The 24,746-nt window shown below is 42.9% G+C and overlaps 1 protein-coding gene across 1 annotated transcript; it reads left to right on the top strand.

The window, feature by feature from the left end:
• The first annotated feature begins 9,718 nt into the window (after positions 1-9,718).
• On the top strand, positions 9,719-22,984 carry LOC139409954 (glutamine synthetase-like). Its single transcript, XM_071155365.1, has 7 exons — positions 9,719-9,783; positions 13,806-13,989; positions 20,627-20,788; positions 20,960-21,106; positions 21,292-21,419; positions 21,526-21,725; positions 21,830-22,984. The coding sequence occupies exons 2-7, from the start codon at positions 13,821-13,823 to the stop codon at positions 22,137-22,139; spliced, it is 1,116 nt and encodes a 371-aa protein (XP_071011466.1). The 5' UTR covers positions 9,719-9,783; positions 13,806-13,820; the 3' UTR covers positions 22,140-22,984.
• The last annotated feature ends 1,762 nt before the right edge of the window (positions 22,985-24,746 follow it).

The raw sequence follows: 24,746 nt of genomic DNA, 5'->3' as shown, positions 1-24,746 counted from the left end.
GGGATGCATAACAAAAGTGTGGGTGTTTGTTATCCTAGGCCAAATGAATCAATGGTTGGCTAAAGCTATATAATTAACCTATTTAGTATTTGAAAAACGACTATTTAACATTACAGGCTATTATGCCGTTATTAAATTACAGCATGGCAAATATTATATATTCATTCAGATGTTAATACCTCCTCTCTACCTTTCAGATACAGTGCCTTGCGAAAGTATTCGGCCCCCTTGAACTTTGCGACCTTTTGCCACATTTCAGGCTTCAAACATAAAGATATAAAACTGTATTTTTTTTGTGAAGAATCAACAACAAGTGGGACACAATCATGAAGTGGAACGACATTTATTGGATATTTCAAACTGTTTTAACAAATATAAAAACTGAGAAATTGGGCGTGCAAAATTATTCAGCCCCCTTAAGTTAATACTTTGTAGCGCCACCTTTTGCTGCGATTACAGCTGTAAGTCGCTTGGGATATGTCTCTATCAGTTTTGCACATCGAGAGACTGAAATCTTTTCCCATTCCTCCTTGCAAAACAGCTCGAGCTCAGTGAGGTTGGATGGAGAGCATTTGTGAACAGCAGTTTTCAGTTCTTTCCACAGATTCTCGATTGGATTCAGGTCTGGACTTTGACTTGGCCATTCTAACACCTGGATATGTTTATTTTTGAACCATTCCATTGTAGATTTTGCTTTATGTTTTGGATCATTGTCTTGTTGGAAGACAAATCTCCGTCCCAGTCTCAGGTCTTTTGCAGACTCCATCAGGTTTTCTTCCAGAATGGTCCTGTATTTGGCTCCATACATCTTCCCATCAATTTTAACCATCTTCCCTGTCCCTGCTGAAGAAAAGAAGGCCCAAACCATGATGCTGCCACCACCATGTTTGACAGTGGGGATGGTGTGTTCAGCTGTGTTGCTTTTACGCCAAACATAACGTTTTGCATTGTTGCCAAAAAGTTCAATTTTGGTTTCATCTGACCAGAGCACCTTCTTCCACATGTTTGGTGTGTCTCCCAGGTGGCTTGTGGCAAACTTTAAACAACACTTTTTATGGATATCTTTAATAAATGGCTTTCTTCTTGCCACTCTTCCATAAAGGCCAGATTTGTGCAATATACGACTGATTGTTGTCCTATGGACAGAGTCTCCCACCTCAGCTGTAGATCTCTGCAGTTCATCCAGAGTGATCATGGGCCTCTTGGCTGCATCTCTGATCAGTCTTCTCCTTGTATGAGCTGAAAGTTTAGAGGGACGGCCAGGTCTTGGTAGATTTGCAGTGGTCTGATACTCCTTCCATTTCAATATTATCGCTTGCACAGTGCTCCTTGGGATGTTTAAAGCTTGGGAAATCTTTTTGTATCCAAATCCGGCTTTAAACTTCTTCACAACAGTATCTCGGACCTGCTTGGTGTGTTCCGTGTTCTTCATGATGCTCTCTGCACTTTTAACGGACCTCTGAGACTATCACAGTGCAGGTGCATTTATACGGAGACTTGATTACACACAGGTGGATTGTATTTATCATCATAAGTCATTTAGGTCAACATTGGATCATTCAGAGATCCTCACTGAACTTCTGGAGAGAGTTTGCTGCACTGAAAGTAAAGGGGCTGAATAATTTTGCACACCCAATTTTTCAGTTTTTGATTTGTTAAAAAAGTTTGAAATATCCAATAAATGTCGTTCCACTTCATGATTGTGTCCCACTTGTTGTTGATTCTTCACAAAATAATACAGTTTTATATCTTTATGTTTGAATCCTGAAATGTGGCAAAAGGTTGCAAAGTTCAAGGGGGCCGAATACTTTCGCAAGGCACTATACCGAGTTTGCCCTAGCAGCTGGCAGATCAGCAGCCAGCCTTGCAGAACAGAGAGGACGAGACTGGAGGAGGGCTGCTGGGAAGAGTGGACGGATTGACAGAAAGGCCTGAGCTGAAGACTGCATCTGTTGAGCAGAACTTCAGACAATTCTCCAACCCCTAAGTGGATTGTTAGACTAAAATACCTCTTCTTGAACTTGGAACTTTGACATGTTTGAAGAGCTTGATCTGCTGAAGAATCTCTTTGCTGTGATTGAATGGCACATTGCCCATGGGGATTTGATCTGTCAGTACAGCAGTGGGAACTGGCTGGGCTGGGCTGGCTGACTGGCTGCAACCTGGTCTTAGAGGGTGGAGACCCAGGGCCTCTAGCTTAATGATGAGCTCGGAGGGTACAATGTTGTTGAATGCTGAGCTATAGTCAATGAACAGCATTCTTACATACTGCAGGTATTCCTCTTGTCCAGATGGGATAGGGCAGTGTGCAGTGTTATGGCGATGGCATCGTCTGTTGACATATTGAGGCGGCCTTCTTGGGTACAGGAACAATGGTGACCATCTTGAAGCATGTGGGGACTGCAGACTGGGATAGGGAGTGATTGAATATGTCCGTAAGCAAACCAGCCAGCTGGTATGCGCATGCTCTGAGAACGCGGCTAGGGATGCTGTCTGGTCCGGCAGCCTTAAGAGGGTTAACACGTTTAAATGTCTTACCCACGTCGGCCACGGAGAAGGATAACCCACAGTCCTTGGTGGCTCTGTATTATCCTCAAAGCTGGCTAAGAAGGTGTTTCATTTGTCTGGAAGCAAGACGTCGGTGTCTGTGACATGGCTGGTTTTCTTTTTGTAGTCCGTGATTGTCTGTAGACCCTGCCACATACGTCTCGTGTCTGAGCCGTTGAATTGCGACTCCACTTTGTCTCTATACTGACAACCCCCTTGGGTTGTGCCGTGGCGGAGATCTTTATGGACTATACTCGGCCTTGTCTCAGTAAATTTCGGTGTTCCTCAAGGTTCCGTTTTAGGACCACTATTGTTTTCACTATATATTTTACCTCTTGGGGATGTTATTCGAAAACATAATGTTAACTTTCACTGCTATGCGGATGACACACAGCTGTACATTTCAATGAAACATGGTGAAGCCCCAAAATTGCCCTTGCTAGAAGAATGTGTTTCAGACATAAGGAAGTGGATGGCTGCAAACTTTCTACTTTTAAACTCGGACAAAACAGAGATGCTTGTTCTAGGTCCCAAGAAACAAAGAGATCTTCTGTTGAATCTGACAATTAATCTTAATGGTTGTACAGTCGTCTCAAATAAAACTGTGAAGGACCTCGGCGTTACTCTGGACCCTGATCTCTCTTTTGAAGAACATATCAAGACCATTTCAAGGACAGCTTTTTTCCATCTACGTAACATTGCAAAAATCAGAAACTTTCTGTCCAAAAATGATGCAGAAAAATTAATCCATGCTTTTGACACTTCTAGGTTAGACTACTGCAATGCTCTACTTTCCGGCTACCCGGATAAAGCACTAAATAAACTTCAGTTAGTGCTAAATACGGCTGCTAGAATCCTGACTAGAACCAAAAAATTTGATCATATTATTCCAGTGCTAGCCTCTCTACACTGGCTTCCTGTCAAAGCAAGGGCTGATTTCAAGGTTTTACTGCTAACCTACAAAGCATTACATGGGCTTGCTACTATCTATCTCTCTGATTTGGTCCTGCCGTACATACCTACACGTACGCTACGGTCACAAGACGCAGGCCTCCTAATTGTCCCTAGAATTTCTAAGCAAACAGCTGGAGGCAGGGCTTTCTCCTATAGAGCTCTATTTTTATGGAACTGTCTGCCTACCCATGTCAGAGACGCAAACTCGGTCTCAACCTTTAAGTCTCTACTGAAGACTCATCTCTTCAGTGGGTCATATGATTGAGTGTAGTCTGGCCCAGGAGTGGGAGGGTGAACGGAAAGGCTCTGGAGCAACGAACCGCCCTTGCTGTCTCTGCCTGGCCGGTTCCCCTCTTTCCACTGGGATTCTCTGCCTCTAACCCTATTACAGGGGCTGAGTCACTGGCTTACTGGGGCTCTCTCATGCTGTCCCTGGAGGGGGTGCGTCACCTGAGTGGGTTGATTCACTGATGTGGTCATCCTGTCTGGGTTGGCGCCCCCCCTTGGGTTGTGCCGTAGCGGAGATCTTTGTGGGCTATACTCAGCCTTGTCTCAGGATGGTAAGTTGGTGGTTGAAGATATCCCTCTAGTGGTGTGGGGGCTGTGCTTTGGCAAAGTGGGTGGGGTTATATCCTTCCTGTTTGGCCCTGTCCAGGGGTGTCCTCGGATGGGGCCACAGTGTCTCCTGACCCCTCCTGTCTCAGCCTCCAGTATTTATGCTGCAGTAGTTTATGTGTCGGGGGGCTAGGGTCAGTTTGTTATATCTGGAGTACTTCTCCTGTCCAATTCGGTGTCCTGTGTGAATTTAAGTGTGCATTCTCTAATTCTCTCTTTCTCTCTCTCGGAGGACCTGAGCCCTAGGACCATGCCCCAGGACTACCTGACATGATGACTCCTTGCTGTCACCAGTCCACCTGGCCGTGCTGCTGCTCCAGTTTCTTTCAACTGTTCTGCCTTATTATTATTGGACCATGCTGGTCATTTATGAACATTTGAATATCTTGGCCATGTTCTGTTATAATCTCCACCCGGCACAGCCAGAAGAGGACTGGCCATCCCACATATGCTCTCTCTAATTCTCTCTTTCTTTCTTTCTCTCTCTCGGAGGACCTGAGCCCTAGGACCATGCCCCAGGAATACCTGACATGATGACTCCTTGCTGTCCCCAGTCCACCTGACTGTGCTGCTGCTCCAGTTTCAACTGTTCTGCCTTATTATTATTCGACCATGCTGGTCATTTATGAACATTTGAACATCTTGACCATGTTCTGTTATAATCTCCACCCGGCACAGCCAGAAGAGGACTGGCCACCCCACATAGCCTGGTTCCTCTCTAGGTTTCTTCCTAGGTTTTGGCCTTTCTAGGGAGTTTTTCCTAGCCACCGTGCTTCTACACCTGCATTGCTTGCTGTTTGGGGTTTTAGTCTGGGTTTCTGTACAGCACTTTGAGATATCAGCTGATGTACGAAGGGCTATATAAATAAATTTGATTTGATTTGATTTGATGGTAGGCTGGTGGTTGAAGATATCCCTCTAGTGGTGTGGGGGCTGTGCTTTGGCAAAGTGGGTGGGGTTATATCCTTCCTGTTTGGCCCTGTCCGGGGGTGTCCTCGGATGGGGCCACAGTGTCTCCTGACCCCTCCTGTCTCAGCCTCCAGTATTTATGCTGCAGTAGTTTGTGTCGGGGGGCTAGGGTCAGTTTGTTATATCTGGAGTACTTCTCCTGTCCTATTCGGTGTCCTGTGTGAATTTAAGTGTGCTCTCTCTAATTCTCTCTTTCTCTCTCTCAGAGGACCTGAGCCCTAGGACCATGCCCCAGGACTACCTGACATGATGACTCCTTGCTGTCCCCAGTCCACCTCGCCGTGCTGCTGCTCCAGTTTCAACTGTTCTGCCTTATTATTATTGGACCATGCTGGTCATTTATGAACATTTGAACATCTTGGCCATGTTCTGTTATAATCTCCACCCGGCACAGCCAGAAGAGGACTGGCCACCCCACATAGCCTGGTTCCTCTCTAGGTTTCTTCCTAGGTTTTGGCCTTTCTAGGGAGTTTTTCCTAGCCACCGTGCTTCTACACCTGCATTGCTTGCTGTTTGGGTTTTAGTCTGGGTTTCTGTACAGCACTTTGAGATATCAGTTGATGTACGAAGGGCTATATAAATACATTTGATTTGATTTGCTTGTTTGGGATTGTATGTGTCGTGGTAATTTCCTGTATTACTAAACATTGGGAGAGCAAACCACACACAAGTCAGAGTTATTTTATGAAGTCCATCTTTAATTATATGAGCTTCACCATAGCCCTGTGACTCTCAGATCAATTCAGTGTCTATAAATTCATTCTCTGAGAGTGATTACAAAACAGTTCTTAGTATAATTTATAGCCAAGACACACCCATCTCAACTCACATGACGAAACACAGATCTTAGGAACATTACAAAGGAAGACTTTACTTGATAGGAGTATCCTATAGCCAGACAGCATTAGCTATAAATTATCGTTCAGTTTGCTCTCTTAGACAAGGTTCTACTTCTCGTTCTTGGTACTTAATATTACCAAACCATTACCTCATCCAATGGCATATATCAATTGTCAATTCTAGATACTCCCATCTCAAATACACCCCCTCCTGGACAAGATCAGAAAAGACAGTGAGCCTCTTAGGTCATATAGTAGATCAAGATAAGGCTAACCTCAGAGGGGACATACAATAGTTACAGACACATTCCCATCAGAAGACAAGCCTCCATTCTGTCCTCCTCCCCTTCTGATATTATTCATAGCATCACATGGTTTAACAGATATATTGACATTTGAAGACAAGCCTGACCTCTCCCCTCTCTGGGCCCCTAGTGACTAAGCCCTGGGAGAAGAGAGGAAAATGCAACTGCCAACAGTATTATCCAAAAGAAAACATCCTAATGACAAATATCTCACATAAGCATTATTATGTAAATAAAACATCTTATTTATCAATGTTACCTAACTAATTCTGATTCATCCCCAACATATGTTACAATCCTTGATGTCTCTCTGGAAAGCAACCCTTGCCCTAATTTTGTCTACCTTGTTATCTAGAGACTGGACATTAGCGATTAATATACTCTGACGCTGTGGGTGGAGTGAGCGCCTCCGAAGTCTGACCTGAAGACCGCTCCGTCTACCTCTTCTCTAGTGGCGTGGTTTTGGGTCAGCCTCTGGAATCAGCTCAAATGTCCTGGGTACAGTCGTTCGGACAAAGGATCCACTTGGGAAAGTCGTATTCCTGGTCGTAGTGCTGGTAAGTTGACGCCGCTCTGATATCTAATAGTTCTTCCCGGCTGTATGTAATAACACTTACGATTTTCTGGGCTAACAATGTAAGAAAAAAAAACATTAAAAAAAATAAAAAATACTACAAAGTTTCCTAAGGACTAGAAGCGAGGCAGCCCTCTCTGTCGGCGCCATTTTGTCACATATACTATGTTACGTCTAGTCAATGAGACCAGGCTGGGACAACAGTACAGCATGAGGAAATGTCTGTGAAAGTGTGGAAAGGCTGAATATTACTTTATTTTCCACTGTTTGTGTATTTACGTATCTGTTCATCTAGATTTTGTTAGTCAGATTTGATCATGTTATTTTGTGTTTGTAGTATCTGTTTTTCAGACCACACCTCAAAAATAATGCTATAGAGTCTTTCAGATGCATCCAGGAATTTTAAGTGTCCTTTTTGTTTATACACTTCATTATTTTGCTCTGAGCACAGGTGGCAGCTGAGGGGAAAACGGCTTATAATAATGGCCGGAACAGAGTAAATGGAATGTATTTGATACCATTCCACCTATTCCACTCCAGTCATTACCATGAGCCAGTTTTTACCCCCAAGCCAGTTTTTACCCCCAAGTTATAAGACTCCTGAACAGGTAACCAAATGGTTACCCAGACTATTTGCATTGTGTTCCCCCCCCCCCCCACCCCTCTTTCACGCAGCTGCTACACTCTGTTTATCTTATATGCATACATACACTTTAACGATACATTCATGTACATAGTCCCTAAATGGCCCGACCAACCAGTGCTCCCGCACATTGGCTAACCGGGCTATCTGTATTGTGTCCCATCACCCACCAACCCCTCTTTTTATGCTTCTGCTATTCTCTATTTTCATCATATATGCATAGTCACTTCAACGATACCTACATGTACATACTACCTCAATAAGCCTGACAAACAGGTGTCTGTATATAGCCCTGTTACTCTTTTTTTCAAATGTCTTTTTACTGTTGTTTTATTTCTTTACTTACCTACACACACACAAACACACACCTTTTTTTCCCGCACCATTGGTTACAGCCTGTAAGTAAGCATTTCACTGTAAGGTCTACCTACACCTGTTGCATTCGGCGCATGTGACAAATAAACTTTGATTTGATCTGATTCTCCCCAATTAGGTGCCACTAACCTCCTATGTCTCAGAGAAAATGAAGAAATGTTTGTCATGGCCATGTTTTGGCCATGTTCACACTAATGTACAGTAAAGACCACCATGTGTGTCTACTGTGTATGTGGCTTTAATCAAATATAACTGAAAAAACAACCACAATGAACCACACCAGGTTTGTGGGCTCATGGTAATGACTGGGGCGGAATCAGTGAAATGGCTTGCAAAACAGCATTTCTTTGTGTGAAACACATTGCATTTATTCTGCATCTTTTTCTTATAAAATAAGATGTTTGAATTCAGTGGCTTCATACTTACCTTTCAAAAGATGATTCCTGCAGTTTAGGCTTACATAGTGTCTCTCCCAATCTCATTATGCCTGGAATATTATCTGATTATACACAAGAGACACCTGATCTCTCCCTTCAGTAGTTGTTGACTCTGTCAGCATACATGTGCTTTGGGCATTGTGCCTCATCAGCATGGAAACAGACTCCGAAATACCCACCCCTTCTGTCCTTTGGCCAGCCCCCAATGTCAGAACAGTAGTCAGTGTCATTAGAAGACTGTGTCCGTATTAGAAAAGCCAGCCTAGTGGAAAGTAGGTACGTTTAACAAGGAGCCATCCTTCTCCCTACTGGCCCGTGTTGTGTAATTGTGTGCTCCTGTGCACTGAGCTGCATACAAGGCCTGGATCAACAAACAGCCGTAGTCCTCTCTCAGCAGATGGCCTGCCTTTGATGGCACAGGTGGGTGCTCATGTTTATTTCTCGTGGGAGGGAAGATTTTGGCTGCCTCAGTTGTACTGGTCCAATGTCAATGTTTGTCTAAATCTGGTTGTATGTTTTATACGGGGTTTTCATGTTCATTTAGTGATTAATAATGTATAATCTCAAGAATTGAAACTGAATTTAAGAAGTGTATGATAGTGTTTGCACATAGAAACACATTGTGGAATTTGAAAAACTGTAAAACTGAACAGTATATTTACATCACAAGCAGTGATGGCAACTTTTACTTCACTACATTCCTAAAGAAAATAATGTACTTTTTACTCCGTACATTTTCCCTGACACCCAAAAGTACTCGTTACATTTTGACAGGAAAATTGTCCAATTCACACACTTATCAAGATAACATCCCTGCTCATCCTTACTGCCTCTGATCTGGAGGACTCACTAAACATAAATGCTTTGTTTGTAAATGATGTCTGAGTGTTGGAGTGTGCCCCTGGCTAACCGTCAATTTAAAAAAACAAGAAAATTGTGCTGTTTTGCTTAATATAAGACATTTTAAATAATTTATATTTTTACTTTTACTTTCGATACTTAAGTACATTTTAGCAATTCAATTTACTTTTGATACTTACGTATATTTAAAACCAAATACTTTTAGACTTTTACTCAACTAGTATTTTACAAAGTGACTTTCACTAGAGTCATTTTATGGTATCTTTACTTTTACTCAAGTATGACAATTTAGTACTTTTTCCACCACTGATCACAAGACACTATATTTACATTACAAGGCTTACAAAATTGAATCATGGTTAAATAAACTAGTCAAAGCCTGATGTAGATTAAAGAAACCTTTTTAGAGACAAGTTTAACAACATGTCATTATTTCTAGGAAAGACACTGAGCTTCAAAGAAGGTAAACTGGTTGATTGATAGGTCAGATGTCAGTGATGAGACTACGTCACAACAAGCTCATTTACATAACCTGTGAAAAACCCTAAACCGGTTTAACTGTCTCAGTCGACTTGGATGATCTAAGGCTGAGAGGAAAAGAGAGGAAGAGAGACCAGAGCACTGCTTCAGTATAATCAATTCTCCTTACTTCACCCATAAAACAGTAAGTAAAGATGTTTCTCTATGATAACTTTGGAAGTACAGATGATGTCATAGAAAGTGAAACTCCTACGACATACTGCAGTTAGTTTCACAATTGGTGGCAAGGAATAAATTAGTCCTAAATATTTCAAAAACTAAAAGCAATTGTATTTGGGACAAATCATTCACTAAACCTAAAACCTCAACTAAATCCTGTAATAAATAACTAAACTGCTTGTGAGTAACCCTGGATTGTAAACTGTCATGGTCAAAACATGTTGATACAACAGTAGCTAAATTGGGGAGAAGTCTGTCCATAATAAGCACTGTTCTGCCTTTTTAACAACACTATCAACAAGGCAGGTCCTACAGGCTCTAGTTTCGTCGCACCTGGACTACTGTTGAGTCATGTTGACCACATGCCACATAGAGGGACCTCTGAAAATTACAATTGGCTAACATTAATGATATGCATGTAAGTCGCTCATGGCTCAAAGTGGAGGAGAGATTGACTTCATCATTACTTGTTTTTGTAAGACATGCTTAATGCACCGAGGTGTCTGCATAAACTACTAGCACACAGCTTGGGACACCCATTCATTACCCCACAAGACATGCCAGCAAAGGTCTCTTCACAATCCCCAAGTTCTGGAGTTTTGTTTTTGCATCTTTTACGTTTGGTTTTGTACAGCTTCAAACAGCTGAATGTACAATATTTTTGGTTATTGAAAATATATTTCACAGGCCTCCCGGGTGGCGCAGTGGTTAAGGGCGCTGTACTGCAGCGCCAGCTGTGCCATCAGAGTCCCTGGGTTCGCGCCCAGGCTCTGTCGTAACCGGCCGCGACAGGGAGGTCCGTGGGGCGACGCACAATTGGCCTAGCGTCGTCCGGGTTAGGGAGGGATTGGTTGGTAGGGATCTCCTTGTCTCATCGCGCACCAGCGACTCCTGTGGCGGGCCGGGCGCAGTGCGCGCTAGCCAAGATTGCCAGGTGCACAGTGTAGCCTCCGACACATTGGTGCGGCTGGCTTCCAGGTTGGATGCGCGGCACCTGTCGATCCAGCTGAGGCGCGGGAGCATGGCGACCTAGAGGCCGGAGAGCATACGTGACTCCCCGGGGCGTTCGCCTCCAGCCGCAGGACACCAACAACAAGGACGATGCGGACCAGTCATCTCTGCTAGGGCGCAGAAACCTGATGAACCGGCTGAGGTGTGAGAGCCTGATGAGACCTCCCTGGTTGCCTACGTCGAGGCACGGGAACCTGTTCACCCTGCTGAGGCATGGGAGCCAATCGATCCCGCTGAGGCAGGGGAACCCCTCGAACCCACCGAGGCATGGGAATCCGACAAACTGGCTGAGACCTCCTAGGTAGCTCCGGTTCTGACACCCGAACCCGACATCACCTCCAAATCAAAAACAAAAAAACGCTCCCTGATGCTTCCCTTTGGTGAGGCGTCACTCTGTAATGTATGCATTGGGAGTCGGGTAGCAAGTTCAGGGAGTGAATCATTTAATAATAAATAAAAACAATACAAAACAAGAAACATGAACAACGCACAGACAAGAAACAGAAACAATGACGTCTGGGGAAGGAACCAAAGGGAGTGACAAACTCAGCAAAAAAAGAAACGTCCTCTCATTGTCAACTGCATTTTTTTTTCTTCAGCAAACTTAACATTCGTAAATATTTGTATGAACATAACAAGATTCAACAACTGAGACAAACTGAACAAGTTCCACAGACATATGACTAACAGAAATTGAATAATGTATCCCTGAACAAAGGGAGGGTCAAAATCAAAAAGTAACAATCAGTATCTGGTGTAGCCACCAGCTGCATTAAGTACTGCAGTGCATCTCCTCCTCATGGACTGCACCAGATTTTCCAGTTCTTGCTGTGAGACGTTACCCTACTCTTCCACCAAAGCACCTGCAAGTTCCTGGACATTTCTGGGGGGAACGGCCCTAGCCCTCATCCTCCGATCTGACAGGTCCCAGACGTGCTCAATGGGATTGAGATCCGGGCTCTTCGCTGGCCATGGCAGAACACTGACATTCCTGTCTTGCAGGAAATCACGCACAGAACGAGCAGTATGGCTGGTGGCATTGTCATGCTGGAGGGTCATGTCAGGATGAGCCTGCAGGAAGGGTAACGCACAGCGTTGAGATTGCCTGCAATGACAACAAGCCCAGTCCGATGATGCTGGACCCTCCACCTCCAAATCGATCCCGCTCGAGAGTACAGGCCTCGGTGTAGCGCTCATTCCTTCGACGATAAACGCGAATATGACCATCACCCCTGGTGAGACAAAACCGCGACCTGTCAGTGAAGAGCACTTTTTGCCAGTCCTGTCTGGTCCAGCGATGGTGGGTTTGTGCCCATAGGCGACGTTGTTGCCGGTGATGTCTGGTGAAGACCTGCCTTACAACAGGCCTACAAGCCCTCAGTCCAGCCTCTCTCAGCCTATTGCGTACAGTCTAAGCACTGATGGAGGCATTGTGTGTTCCTGGTGTAACTCGGGCAGTTGTTATTGCCATCCTGTACCTGTCCCGCAGGTGTGATGTTCAGATGTACCGATCCTGTGCAGGTGTTGTTACACGTGGTCTGCCACTGCGAGGACAATCAGCTGTCCGTCCTGTCTCCCTGTAGCACTGTCTTAGGTGTCTCACAGTACGGACAATGCAATGTATTGCCCTGACCACATCTGCAGTCCTTATGCCTCCTTGCAGCATGCCTAAGGCACATTCATGCAGATGAGCAGGGACCCTGGGTATCTTTCTTTTGGTGTTTTTTAGAGTCAGTAAAAAGGCCTCTTTAGTGTTCTAAGTTTTCATAACTGTGACCTTAATTACCTGTTAGTAAGCTGCTAGTGTCTTAATGACCGTTCCACAGGTGCATGTTCATGAATTGTTTATGGTTCATTGAACAAGCATGAGAAACAGCGTTTAAACCCTTTACAATGAAGGTCTGTGAAGTTAATTGGATTTTTACGGATTATCTTTGAAAGACAGAGTCCTGAAAAAGGGATGTTTCTTTTTTTGCTGAGTTGATATAGGGCAGGTAATCAAGGGGGTGATGGAGTCCAGGAGAGTGTCATAATGCGCTGATGCGCATAACGATGGTGACAGGTGTGTGCGATAATGAGCAGCCTGGTGACCTAGAGGCCGGAGAGGGAGCACACGTGACAGCTATAGGCTATATTAAGATTCATATCTACGAGCCCTCCAAACCATGTGCTTTTCATCATATATATTTAGACTAATTCAACAAACTGTTGTCGTTTTTGGTTCTTCATCAAATATTTGGCAGCCATCACATAAATATTTGTTTCTTTTCAAATAATGTGCATATATTCACATACCTTCAAATATTATTTAGTTTTCTGACAGGTATTCAAAATACTTAAAAATGTTATTTGTTTTTCTGAGACCTGTATTTGAATATCAAATAAAATAATTGCCTTTTAGTTTAAATTCTATATAAACTATATTCGACTACCTCTAGCATTTAAAAAGTTGCTATTTTCAAATAAACAAAATACAACTATCTTCTGACCAGGTCTGAATGTGTGCACATCCAGTGAAACTTACCAGGTGTCAGGTAGAGCCAATAGTTCAATGCAAGAAAAATAAACCCACAAATACGGTTGTGTGCTCCCAAATGATTTGTTAGAGTGACTTTTGATGAAGACCCATTGACAAAACATTATTGTTCTAATAAAACATTTAAATGTTTTATGCCTTTACCTTTTGTACTGTACTGGTATGTCTATCCATCATGGCACCCACCCAGGCTCTGGGTGGATCAAAGCATCGGTCAGGCTAAAGGATTGGAATGAAAATACATTTTGTAAAATAGAAATGTGTTCATGAGGACAAGTGAATGGAATGGTACATGAACAGCAAAACAAATCATGATCTTGTTCAACACTTCCTGATGACACCAGCTGATGAAAAACTATGAGGAATTACCTGTTGAACTATGTGTCACTATACAGCATGTGTTCTGAGTGTCTTTTTCTCTGTTTTTTTGACCCCCTCAGACTCTACACTTAGCCATGGCATCTGTGTCAGTCAGCTCTCGTCTAAACAAGGCCATCCATCAGCACTACATGTCCCTTCCACAGGGGGACCTGTGTCAGGTCACCTACATCTGGATCGATGGCTCCGGGGAGGGGCTGAGGAACAAGACTCGCACCCTGGACAGAGAGCCACAGGGAATAGAAGGTAACACATTGAATCAAATGTATTTGTCAAAATAATAACAAGAGGAATAAATACACAATGAGTATAGATAACTTGGCTATATAAATAGGGTAAGTACCAAGTCAATGTGCAGGGGTACAAGGTAATTGAGTTAGATATTTTTATTCATTTATCCCTTATTTTACCAGGTAAATTGACTGAGAAGACATTCTCATTTACAGCAACAACCTGGGGAATAGTTACAGGGGAGAGGAGGAATGAGCCAATTGTAAGCTGGGGATGATTGGATGACTGTGATGGTATGAAGGCCAGATTGGAAATTAGCCAGGACACCAGGTTTAACACCCCTACTCTTACAATAAGTGCCATGGGATCTTTAGTGACCACAGAGAGTCTGGACACCTGTTTAACATCCGATCTGAAAGACAGCACCCTACACAGGGCAATGTCCCCAATCACTGCCCTGGGGGTTTGGGATATTTTTTTAGACCAGAGGAAAGGGGGCCTCCTACTGGCCTTCCAACACCACTTCCAGTAGCATCCGGACTCCCATCCAGGGACCAACCCTGCTTAGCTTTAGAAGAATGCCAGTAGTGGGATGTGGGGTGGTATGCTGCTGGCAATGTATATATAGGTAGGAATAAAGTTAATAGGCAACAGGATAGAAGATAAACAGTAGCAACAGCGTACAGTATGTGACTAGTCAAAAGATTGCAAAAAGCGTCAATGCAGATAGTCCGGGAAGCCATTGACCATTTTTAAGGCCTTCCTCTGACACAGCCTGGTACAGTGCCTTGCGAAAGTATTCGGCCCCCTTGAACTTTGCGACCTTTTGCCACATTTCAGGCTTCAAACCTAAAGATATAAAACAATTTTGTGGTGAAGAATCAACAACAAGTGGGACACAATCATGAAGTGGAACGACATTTATTGGATATTTCAAACTTTTTTAACAAATCAAAAACTGAAAAATTGGGCGTGCAAAATTATTCAGCCCCCTTAAGTTAATACTTTGTAGCGCCACCTTTTGCTGCGATTACAGCTGTAAGTCGCTTGGGGTATGTCTCTATCAGTTTTGCACATCGAGAGACTGAACATTTTTCCCATTCCTCCTTGCAAAACAGCTCGAGCTCAGTGAGGTTGGATGGAGAGCATTTGTGAACAGCAGTTTTCAGGTCTTTCCACAGATTCTCGATTGGATTCAGGTCTGGACTTTGACTTGGCCATTCTAACACCTGGATATGTTTATTTTTGAACCATTCCATTGTAGATTTTGCTTTATGTTTTGGATCATTGTCTTGTTGGAAGACAAATCTCCGTCCCAGTCTCAGGTCTTTTGCAGACTCCATCAGGTTTTCTTCCAGAATGGTCCTGTATTTGGCTCCATACATCTTCCCATCAATTTGAACCATCTTCCCTGTCCCTGCTGAAGAAAAGCAGGCCCAAACCATGATGCTGCCACCACCATGTTTGACAGTGGAGATGATGTGTTCAGGGTGATGAGCTGTGTTGCTTTTACGCCAAACATAACGTTTTGCATTGTTGCCAAAAAGTTCCATTTTGGTTTCATCTGACCAGAGCACCTTCTTCCACATGTTTGGTGTGTCTCCCAGGTGGCTTGTGGCAAACTTTAAACAACACTTTTTATGGATATCTTTAAGAAATGGCTTTCTTCTTGCCACTCTTCCATAAAGGCCAGATTTGTGCAATATACGACTGATTGTTGTCCTATGGACAGAGTCTCCCACCTTAGCTGTAGATCTCTGCAGTTCATCCAGAGTGATCATGGGCCTCTTGGCTGCATCTCTGATCAGTCTTCTCCTTGTATGAGCTGAAAGTTTAGCGGGACGGCCAGGTCTTGGTAGATTTGCAGTGGTCTGATACTACTTCCATTTCAATATTATCGCTTGCACAGTGCTCCTTGGGATGTTTAAAGCTTGGGAAATCTTTTTGTATCCAAATCCGGCTTTAAACTTCTCCACAACAGTATCTCGGACCTGCCTGGTGTGTTCCTTGTTCTTCATGATGCTCTCTGCGCTTTTAACGGACCTCTGAGACTATCACAGTGCAGGTGCATTTATACGGAGACTTGATTACACACAGGTGGATTGTATTTATCATCATTAGTCATTTAGGTCAACATTGGATCATTCAGAGATCCTCACTGAACTTCTGGAGAGAGTTTGCTGCACTGAAAGTAAAGGGGCTGAATAATTTTGCACGCCCAATTTTTCAGTTTTTGATTTGTTAAAAAAGTTTGAAATATCCAATAAATGTCGTTCCACTTCATGATTGTGTCCCACTTGTTGTTAATTCTTCACAAAAAAATACAGTTTTATATCTTTATGTTTGAAGCCTGAAATGTGGCAAAAGGTCGCAAAGTTCAAGGGGGCCGAATACTTTCGCAAGGCACTGTACATGTACATACTACCCCAATCAGCCTGACTAACCGGTGTCTGTATGTAGCCTCGCTACTTTTTATAGCCTGTATTTTTACTGTTTTATTTCTTTACTTACCTATTGTTCACCTAATACCTTTTTTGCACTATTGGTTAGAGCCTGTAAGTAAGCATTTCACTGCAAAGTCTACACCTGTTGTATTCGGGCACGTGACAAATAAACTTTGATTTGGGGGGGTGGGGGGTGCTGTGGTCGTTTTAGACTATGAAAAATACAGAGAAGAGATTCAATTCAGCAATTAACGTTTCTATAGAACTGATCCCACACTGGTTCTCTAAAGGGATATTAACTCAAATCTGGAGCATGCCACATTAAACAACCTTATCTCACAGCCTGAATATGACTACCTTTGCTGCATATGTGCCATACATGCCTGTACATTTAGTTTGAATTACATAAAACACAACAAGGCAATTATCCAAGCAGCCCAGTGGTCGCAGGAATAGTGCAAACATTGCCATCAGCTACAGACTTTACAAACAAGATCTCACCAATAACGGGATTAACAGAAGACTGTATTTATCTCACATTAGATGTCGAGTCTGCACATCAGCATTCCCCACACGAGGGGATGGCAGCTCTAGCTCTAGTCGATCGCCAAAAATGTCTGTAAAAAACAACAACGATAAAGCCTTGTGTTCCTTTTTTTTATTCGTCTCGGGCTGTTGATGGTAGGTGCAGCCAATTCAGCTGCCCTGCGCGCCGGGTAGGCACTGTTGCCATTTCATGTGTCTGAAGGTACAAACTCTTGCTTCCGGTGGGCCTGGAGAGGAAATCAAGTGCACTACCACACCGCTGGCCAGTCAGATTACTCAAATGACCGAGTCTGCAGTAATGTAGCAGCCATAAAAGAAAGCTACGGCAAAATGTATACTGTGAGATTTCAAAACGTTTAAAACAATGACTAGAGGGAGACTGTCAACGAATACAGCAAAGAGCTGCTGTTTTTATGAGTGAGTTAATGTTTAAATTCTTACTCAGCACTGTCAACACTTTGTATTCAACACTTTTATAAGCCATAAAATGCGTGTTCTTTCTATTTCCACTCAGCACTACAACAAGCATTGCAGCAGTAATGAATGAGTAGGAATGTGTATCTATAGGCTTGCGTTGTTGTTATTATTACCGGCTTTCACTTTCTCTGTTCATAGGAGTAACAACATGAATTTTTGCACGAGGCAGAAATAATCCGGTGAGACTCGAGTTTCGCCATCAACTGGAAGACGGTGTCCCTTTTTTTTTGTTATCAGTGCCTGCATTTGAGACTGACGATCAGATGCAGACACCATCAGCCCAGTAAAATAAAAAGCAAATTATTTAAATGTGTGCTCACTCAGCTGTGCCTCACAAGTAATACAACAATGGTTCAATTGCCGGTGTGATCATATAGCCTACCTCAAATGTCCCGAACAACAATGCATTGGCTGGTAAATTCAAGCAAAGCCAGTATGCGTGATAATGTATTGGGCCTATAGTTTACTGCACAAACATCATTGCTACAGTACTGTTTTTAATTGGTTAATGTTGCATATGCTTACATTTTTAAAATCATGTTAATAAAAAAAATCATCGCGGTAGATCTCGGCATACATTTTGACTCAAAGTGATCTTGACTCAGAAAAGGTTGGTGACCACTGCTCCAGAGCTAAAGAACACTCAGTAATGTTCACCACCACATATACTTTGAGCTCCCGCAAAGTGGGCAACACTGGCATGATTAATCCTCGGACCCAGTTTTGTCAGCTGAATTTAAGAACTCACCACTTATTGTATCTAGGAGAGGTCGAAATTTACGTGACAAGTTGGTCTATGCCAACTGCCAGCCACAAAAGAAAATGAGCCAGGCTCTTTTACGCCCTCTTCTGAATGGTAGCTATAAATGCAGAGGCAGCACAGTGCAACAATATGATGATGTGTGAATATTTTTGCCACCCACATGCAGGAAAACGGTTCCAAATAAATGACATTATTACGTGCTCCTCCACCCATGTTATCTACATGATTAAATGTCCATGTGGGTTGTGTTAAATAGGAACAACCTGTCGTTCTCACAGAGAATTAGTGAACATAAGTTAAATCAGGAGAAACGACAGGGATTATTATCCTGTTGCAGTACATTTTAAATTAATGACCAAAAACATGACATTTCTACATTTAGATTTTATGGTATAGAGAAAGTCAAGATATCAGACAGAGGGGATATAAATAATACTCTGAGCAATACACCCTCTAGACATTATTCCCAAAATGTCTTAATGATGAAATTTCCATGAATGTTATGTCATAAATGTGAACATGAACTAATGCCTTGTAGTTAAAACCACTTCAGCCTACTCAGACGTTTTTACTTGATAGGTACTTGATAGGTTGATGTCCTCATTTTGGTTTTACAGACATGTTTAATATGTTTTATGTCAATAGTTTATTAGAATATTTCTGAAATGCACATTGTTATATTTGGTAACACATTCGATGCACTGAACACTCACAAAAGCTCTGACGAAGGCCTTCAGGCCTATGAGTAAAGCTTAAGGTTTCTGTTATTCAATGCTATTCAATTGTTACCATGCACCTTCAACAAAGATAGCTCAGATGTGCCTTTTGAATTTTGAATGCAGGGAAACTGAAATCCGTCTTACCCCATTTTTTCCAGCATGTCACCTGTGCACAGAAACACATACAAGCACTCCCTCGCCCACCATTTGGCAAATCTGACCATAACTCTAACCTCCTGATTCCTTCTTACAAACATCGACAACGTCGTCCCCACCGTGACCATATATGTACAGTGGCATGCAAAAGTATTCACCCCCTTGGCATTTTTCCTATTTTGTTGCCTTACAACCTGGAATTCAAGGCAAAACTGCTCCAGCTCCTTCAAGTTGGATGGGTTCCACTGGTGTACAGCAATCGTTACGTCATACCACAGATTCACAATTGGATTGACTTCTGGGCTTTGACAAGGCCATTCCAAGACATTTAAATGTTTCCCCTTAAACCATTCAAGTGTGGCTTCAGCAGAATGCTTAGGGTCATTGTCCTACTGGAAGGTGAACCTCCGTCCTAGTCTCAAATCTCTGGTAGACTGAAACCGTTTTCCCTCAAGAATATCCCTATATTTAGCCCCATCCATCATTCCTTCAATTGTGACCAGTTTCCCAGTCTCTGCCTATGAAAAACATCCCCACAGCCTGATGCTGCCACCACCATGCTTCACTGTGGGGATGGTGTTCTCGGGGTGATGAAAGAGCATTTTCCTTGATAGCCGAAAAGCTCAATTTTAGTCTCATCTGACCAGAGTACCTTCTTCCATATGTTTGGGGAGTCTCCCACATGCCTTTTGGCGAACACCAAACGTGTTTGCTTATTTTTTTATTTTAGCAATGGCTTTTTTTCTGGACACTCTTCCATAAAGCCCAGCTCTGTGGAGTGTACGACTTAAAGTGGTCCTATGGACAGATACTCCAATCTCCGCTGTGGAGCTTTGCAGCTCCTCCAGGGTTATCTTTGGTCTCTTTGTTGCTTCTCTGATTAATGCCCTCCTTGCCATGTCTGTAAGTTTTGGTGGGCGGCCCTCTTTTGGCAGGTTTGTTGTGGTGCCATGTTTTTTCCATTTTTTAATAATGGATTTAATGGTGCTCTGTGGGATGTTCAAAGTTTCTGATATTTTTTTATAACCCTACCCTGATCTGTACTTCTCCACAACTTTGTCCCTGACCTGTTTGGAGAGCTCCTTGGTCTTCATGATGCTGTTTGATTGGTGGTGCCTCTTTCTTAGTGGTGTTGCAGATTCTGGGGCCTTTCAGAACAGGTGTATATATACTGAGATCATGTGACACTTAGATTGCACACAGGTGGACTTTATTTAACTAATTATGTGACTTTTGAAGGTAATTGGTTGCACCAGATCTTATTTAGGGGCTTCATAGCAAAGGGGGTGAATACATATGCACCCACCCCTTTTCCATTTTTTTTTCCCCAAAAAACTTTTTTCAAAATATTTTTCTTTTTCATTTCACTCCACCAATTTGGACGATGTCCACTACATGAAATCCAAATAAAAAACTATTTAAATAACAGGTTGTAATGCAACAAAATAGGAAAAACGCCAAGGGGGATGAATACTTTTGCAAGGCACTGTATATCTAGGACATTGCATTATATTCCATGATGTTAATGTTGGTATTGCTAATGACAGATATTCCAGAGTGGAACTTTGATGGCTCCAGCACCTACCAGGCCGAGGGATCCAACAGTGACATGTTCCTGATCCCAGTGGCGATGTTTAGGGACCCTTTTACACTGGAATCCAACAAACTGGTTTTGTGTGAGGTCCTGAAGTACAACCGCTTGCCTGCAGGTAATTGTAAACAGCAAGAGATACTTTTCTTACTTCAGTTGACAGACACGGAGACCAACTGGTTTTGGTCTATGATCGAAGCTGCTGTCTATCTAATTGACTGCTTTGACTGTCTCATATTCCTATCAGTCAAACTAACCCTGCAATATACACCTTTTCCCTCCTGTACAGAGAGTAACCTGCGGTCAGGTTGTAAGAAAGTGATGGAGGAAGTGAAGCACTATATCCCCTGGTTTGGAATGGAGCAGGAGTATACTCTCCTGGGGATGGATGGTCGCCCCTATGGCTGGCCCCAAAATGGATTCCCAGGACCCCAAGGTGACTGACTCTACTATATTTTACCATGTGTCCTTTCGTAATGTAAATGGTCTTAAGCAATTTGAAAAGCACTATATATATGAAAGATATTTCTAGAAGTCCTACTATATAAGTCCTAATGTTATCGAATAGGCCTTTGATTTTGATCTCATCTAACTCTCTCTTTTTCTATTTCTCTCTCTCAGGTCCATACTACTGTGGGGTTGGTGCAGACAACGCCTATGGAAGGGACATTATGGAGTGTCACTACAAGGCATGTCTCTATTCTGGAGTCAAAATCTGTGGCACCAATGCTGAGGTCATGCCATCTCAGGTAAACATTGACCTTTTGCTACAATGCTGTATGACAAGTCTTTCCGGAAGGTTCTACAGATTGCTATATAATATTTCCTAACTCTCCTTTTATCTCCCTCTCTCAGTTTGAATTCCAGGTGGGTCTGTGTGAGGGGATAGAGATGGGAGACCACCTATGGATGGCACGTTTCCTGCTGCACCGTGTGTGTGAGGACTTTGGAGTTGTAGCCACTCTGGACCCCAAACCAATGAAGGGGAACTGGAACGGGGCGGGCTGCCATACCAACGTTAGCACAAAGGAGATGAGGGAAGAAGGGGGGCTGCAGTGAGTATGACTGCAAAAACATTATTGCACTGTAAGTAAGGTTCTGTGAGGCTGTGTAACTACAAAATTTAGTCCAACACCTAAACTCTCCCCTCTTCTAACAGACATATTGAGCAGGCCATTGAGAAGCTGAGCAAGCGCCATTCCCAGCACATATGTGTGTACGACCCTCACGGAGGCCAGGACAACATCAGACGCCTCACAGGCTTACATGAAACCTCCAGCATCCATGACTTCTGTTTTGGTGTGGCCAACCGCGGGGCCAGCATCCGGATCCCACGCCAGGTGGCCCAGGAGGGGAAGGGATACTTTGAAGACCGCCGGCCCTCCGCCAACTGTGACCCGTATGCCGTGACGGGTGCCATCGCAAGAACCTGCCTGCTCGGGATGGAGGAGGAAGAGGAGAGTACATGAGAGAGTGACCAGACTCATAGACACATATAATCCTGTGTAAACTGGCCCTTAGATTTGCCATGATTGTGCGATAGAACTATATTGTAACCAAATAAATCTATACTTGAGACTACTGGTTGGGGGCCTCCCGAGTGGCGCAGCGGACTAAGGCTCTGCATCGCAGTGCTAGAGGCATCACTACAGATCTGGGTTCGATCCCAGGCTGTATCACAACCGGCCGTGATCAGGAGTCCCATAGAGCGGCGCACAATTGCCCCAGCATTGTTAGGCTGGGGGGGCTTTACTTGGCACATTGCTTTATATTGAATACTACTCGTTGGATGCTTTAAAGATTCATTACTTGAATGCAGGTTGAATGTTTATGAAGGTTAATTATATTTTTCAGTCTTTTGTAATTGCAGCTGGTCCAATTGGCATATTATTCAGTTTGTTTAATGTTTATTGTTTGAAGTTGAGATTGAATAAAATGAAGCTGAATTGAATACAAACCACATGTTCTTTAAAATCACTACTAGATGGAATCATGATGCAAGTTTTAATTGTCCCCCTTCATACTGGACATGAATGACAATGAAATGAGTATTTCCCACGAGCTAACCTTTGACTGTAAATTATTTGAATATATTGACAACACATGACAACCAGTCAAATAAGACTGTAAATGCATTGAATTAAGTTAGCTAATTCATTACCAACAATTCAGCAAGAGGAGGCCTGCTCACTGTCATCTGCCATGTCTCTCCACACTTTCCTTCTGTCCTATGTTGACACCCTGGCTCAACCTTAGCACCCTAACCTCAACCGTAGTTTCATGTTCACTCCATTGCTCAGCCTTAACACTAGCTTCATGTCTACACCTTGTTTCAACCCTTACCATAGACATAACCCCAACTCTAACCCTGCTGTCTATATATTAGTGTAAACACTATGTCTGTGCTGAATAACAGTTGAATTTGGGACCAATTTAACAACCGTCATCATGCAGACCATGACGTAAAAAGAAAAACTGCATCATTATAAAACCAGGATGTAAAAACAAAAACTGCGTTATTATGAGACGATGATGTAAGAACAAAAACTGCGTTATTATGAGATGATGATGTAAAAACAAAAACTGCGTTATTATGAGACGATGATGTAAGAACAAAAACTGCGTTATTATGAGACGATGATGTAAGAACAAAAACTGCGTTATTATGAGACGATGATGTAAGAACAAAAACTGCCTTATTATGAGACGATGATGTAAGAACAAAAACTGCCTTATTATGAGATGATGATGTAAGAACAAAAACTGCCTTATTATGAGACGATGATGTAAGAACAAAAACTGCGTTATTATGAGACGATGATGTAAGAACAAAAACTGAACTGACTTCCATAAAACTGATATTTGATGGAAAACATTCTACTGCAGTTTTGTTACTGCAGTAAAAAGTGCAGTTATTATATTGCTGTAGTATTGCAGTCAAACTGCAATAAACAGTTATGTCACACCCTGATCTGTTTCACATGTCCTTGTGCTTGTCTCCACCCCCCTCCAGGTGTCGCCCATCTTCTCCATTATCCCCCGTGCACTTATACCTGTGTTTTCTGTCTGTTGCCAGTTTGTCTTGTTTGTTCAAGCTCACCAGCGGTTGTTCCTGACTTTTCCCAGACCCTCTTTTTCTTGTCCTCCTGGTTTTTGACCCTTGCCTGTCCTGACCCTGTACCCGCCTGCCTGCCGTCCTGTACCTTTGCTCCACCTCTGCCTGACCTGACCCTGAGCCTGCCTGTCGTCCTGTACCTTTGCTCCACCTCTGCCTGACCTGACCCTGAGCCTGCCTGTCGTCCTGTACCGTGGCCTCTGCTCTGGATTATTGACCCCTGCCTGCCTTGACCTGTCGTTTGCCTGACCCTGTGTTTACAATAAACATTGTTACTTCACACAGTCTGCACTTGTGTTTTACCTTGATTCTTGATTCCTGAAGTTATGTTACTACTGTATTGCTACTGTAGTACAACTGTACATTAAATGCATATAAAATGTCACTAATAAGGCTCAGAATCCAAACATGTAGTTTATTTTCTTAAATGCAATACACAAAATAAAAATGATCAGAAATGTGAAATTCAATAATGACTTTATTCAAAAAATTCCAAGGTCAATTGTAATGACATAAATTAATAAAACAAACTCTTTGCATTACTTGAAATAACTAATTAAGACTAAGCCAAGAGAAAAGCAGTGTGTGCGCGCGCATACATGAGAGAATTACGGCCTCTGCTTCAAATCCTTGATTTCATTAATGATAGGACACAGCAGGTCAAGGTGGTACAGTGGATTTCAGACACTAGCGTGGGATCTCCTCAAGGCTGTGCACTTTCTCGACTGTTGTACATATTGTACACTAATGACTTTAAAACCCAACCCTGGTAGATACCTGATCAAGTTTGCAGACGACACAGCACTGGTCAGTCTATTCCAGGGTAACGAGGAGGAGCATGTGCCAGTCTTGGAGGACTTTTTCATGTGGTGTGACGACTCTCACTTAGTGCTCAATACAACAACAACCAAAAAGATACACATCGATTTTAGGAAAAATGTAACACCTTCCCCACCGACTG

This window comes from Oncorhynchus clarkii, chromosome 5 (genome assembly GCF_045791955.1).
Source record: "Oncorhynchus clarkii lewisi isolate Uvic-CL-2024 chromosome 5, UVic_Ocla_1.0, whole genome shotgun sequence".
NCBI classification, from domain to species: Eukaryota; Metazoa; Chordata; class Actinopteri; order Salmoniformes; family Salmonidae; genus Oncorhynchus; species Oncorhynchus clarkii.
Note: the sequence above shows the minus strand (reverse complement) of the source record. Positions and strands in the feature narration are given on the sequence as shown.

Coding starts and splice junctions, on each gene's coding strand:
- LOC139409954 (XM_071155365.1), top strand. CDS start 13,821: ATGGCATCTGTGTCAGTCAGCTCTCGTCTAAACAAGGCCATCCATCAG. Junction 20,789..20,959: donor GTACAACCGCTTGCCTGCAG/GTAATTGTAAAC, acceptor CCTCCTGTACAG/AGAGTAACCTGCGGTCAGGT. Junction 21,107..21,291: donor TGGATTCCCAGGACCCCAAG/GTGACTGACTCT, acceptor TCTCTCTCTCAG/GTCCATACTACTGTGGGGTT.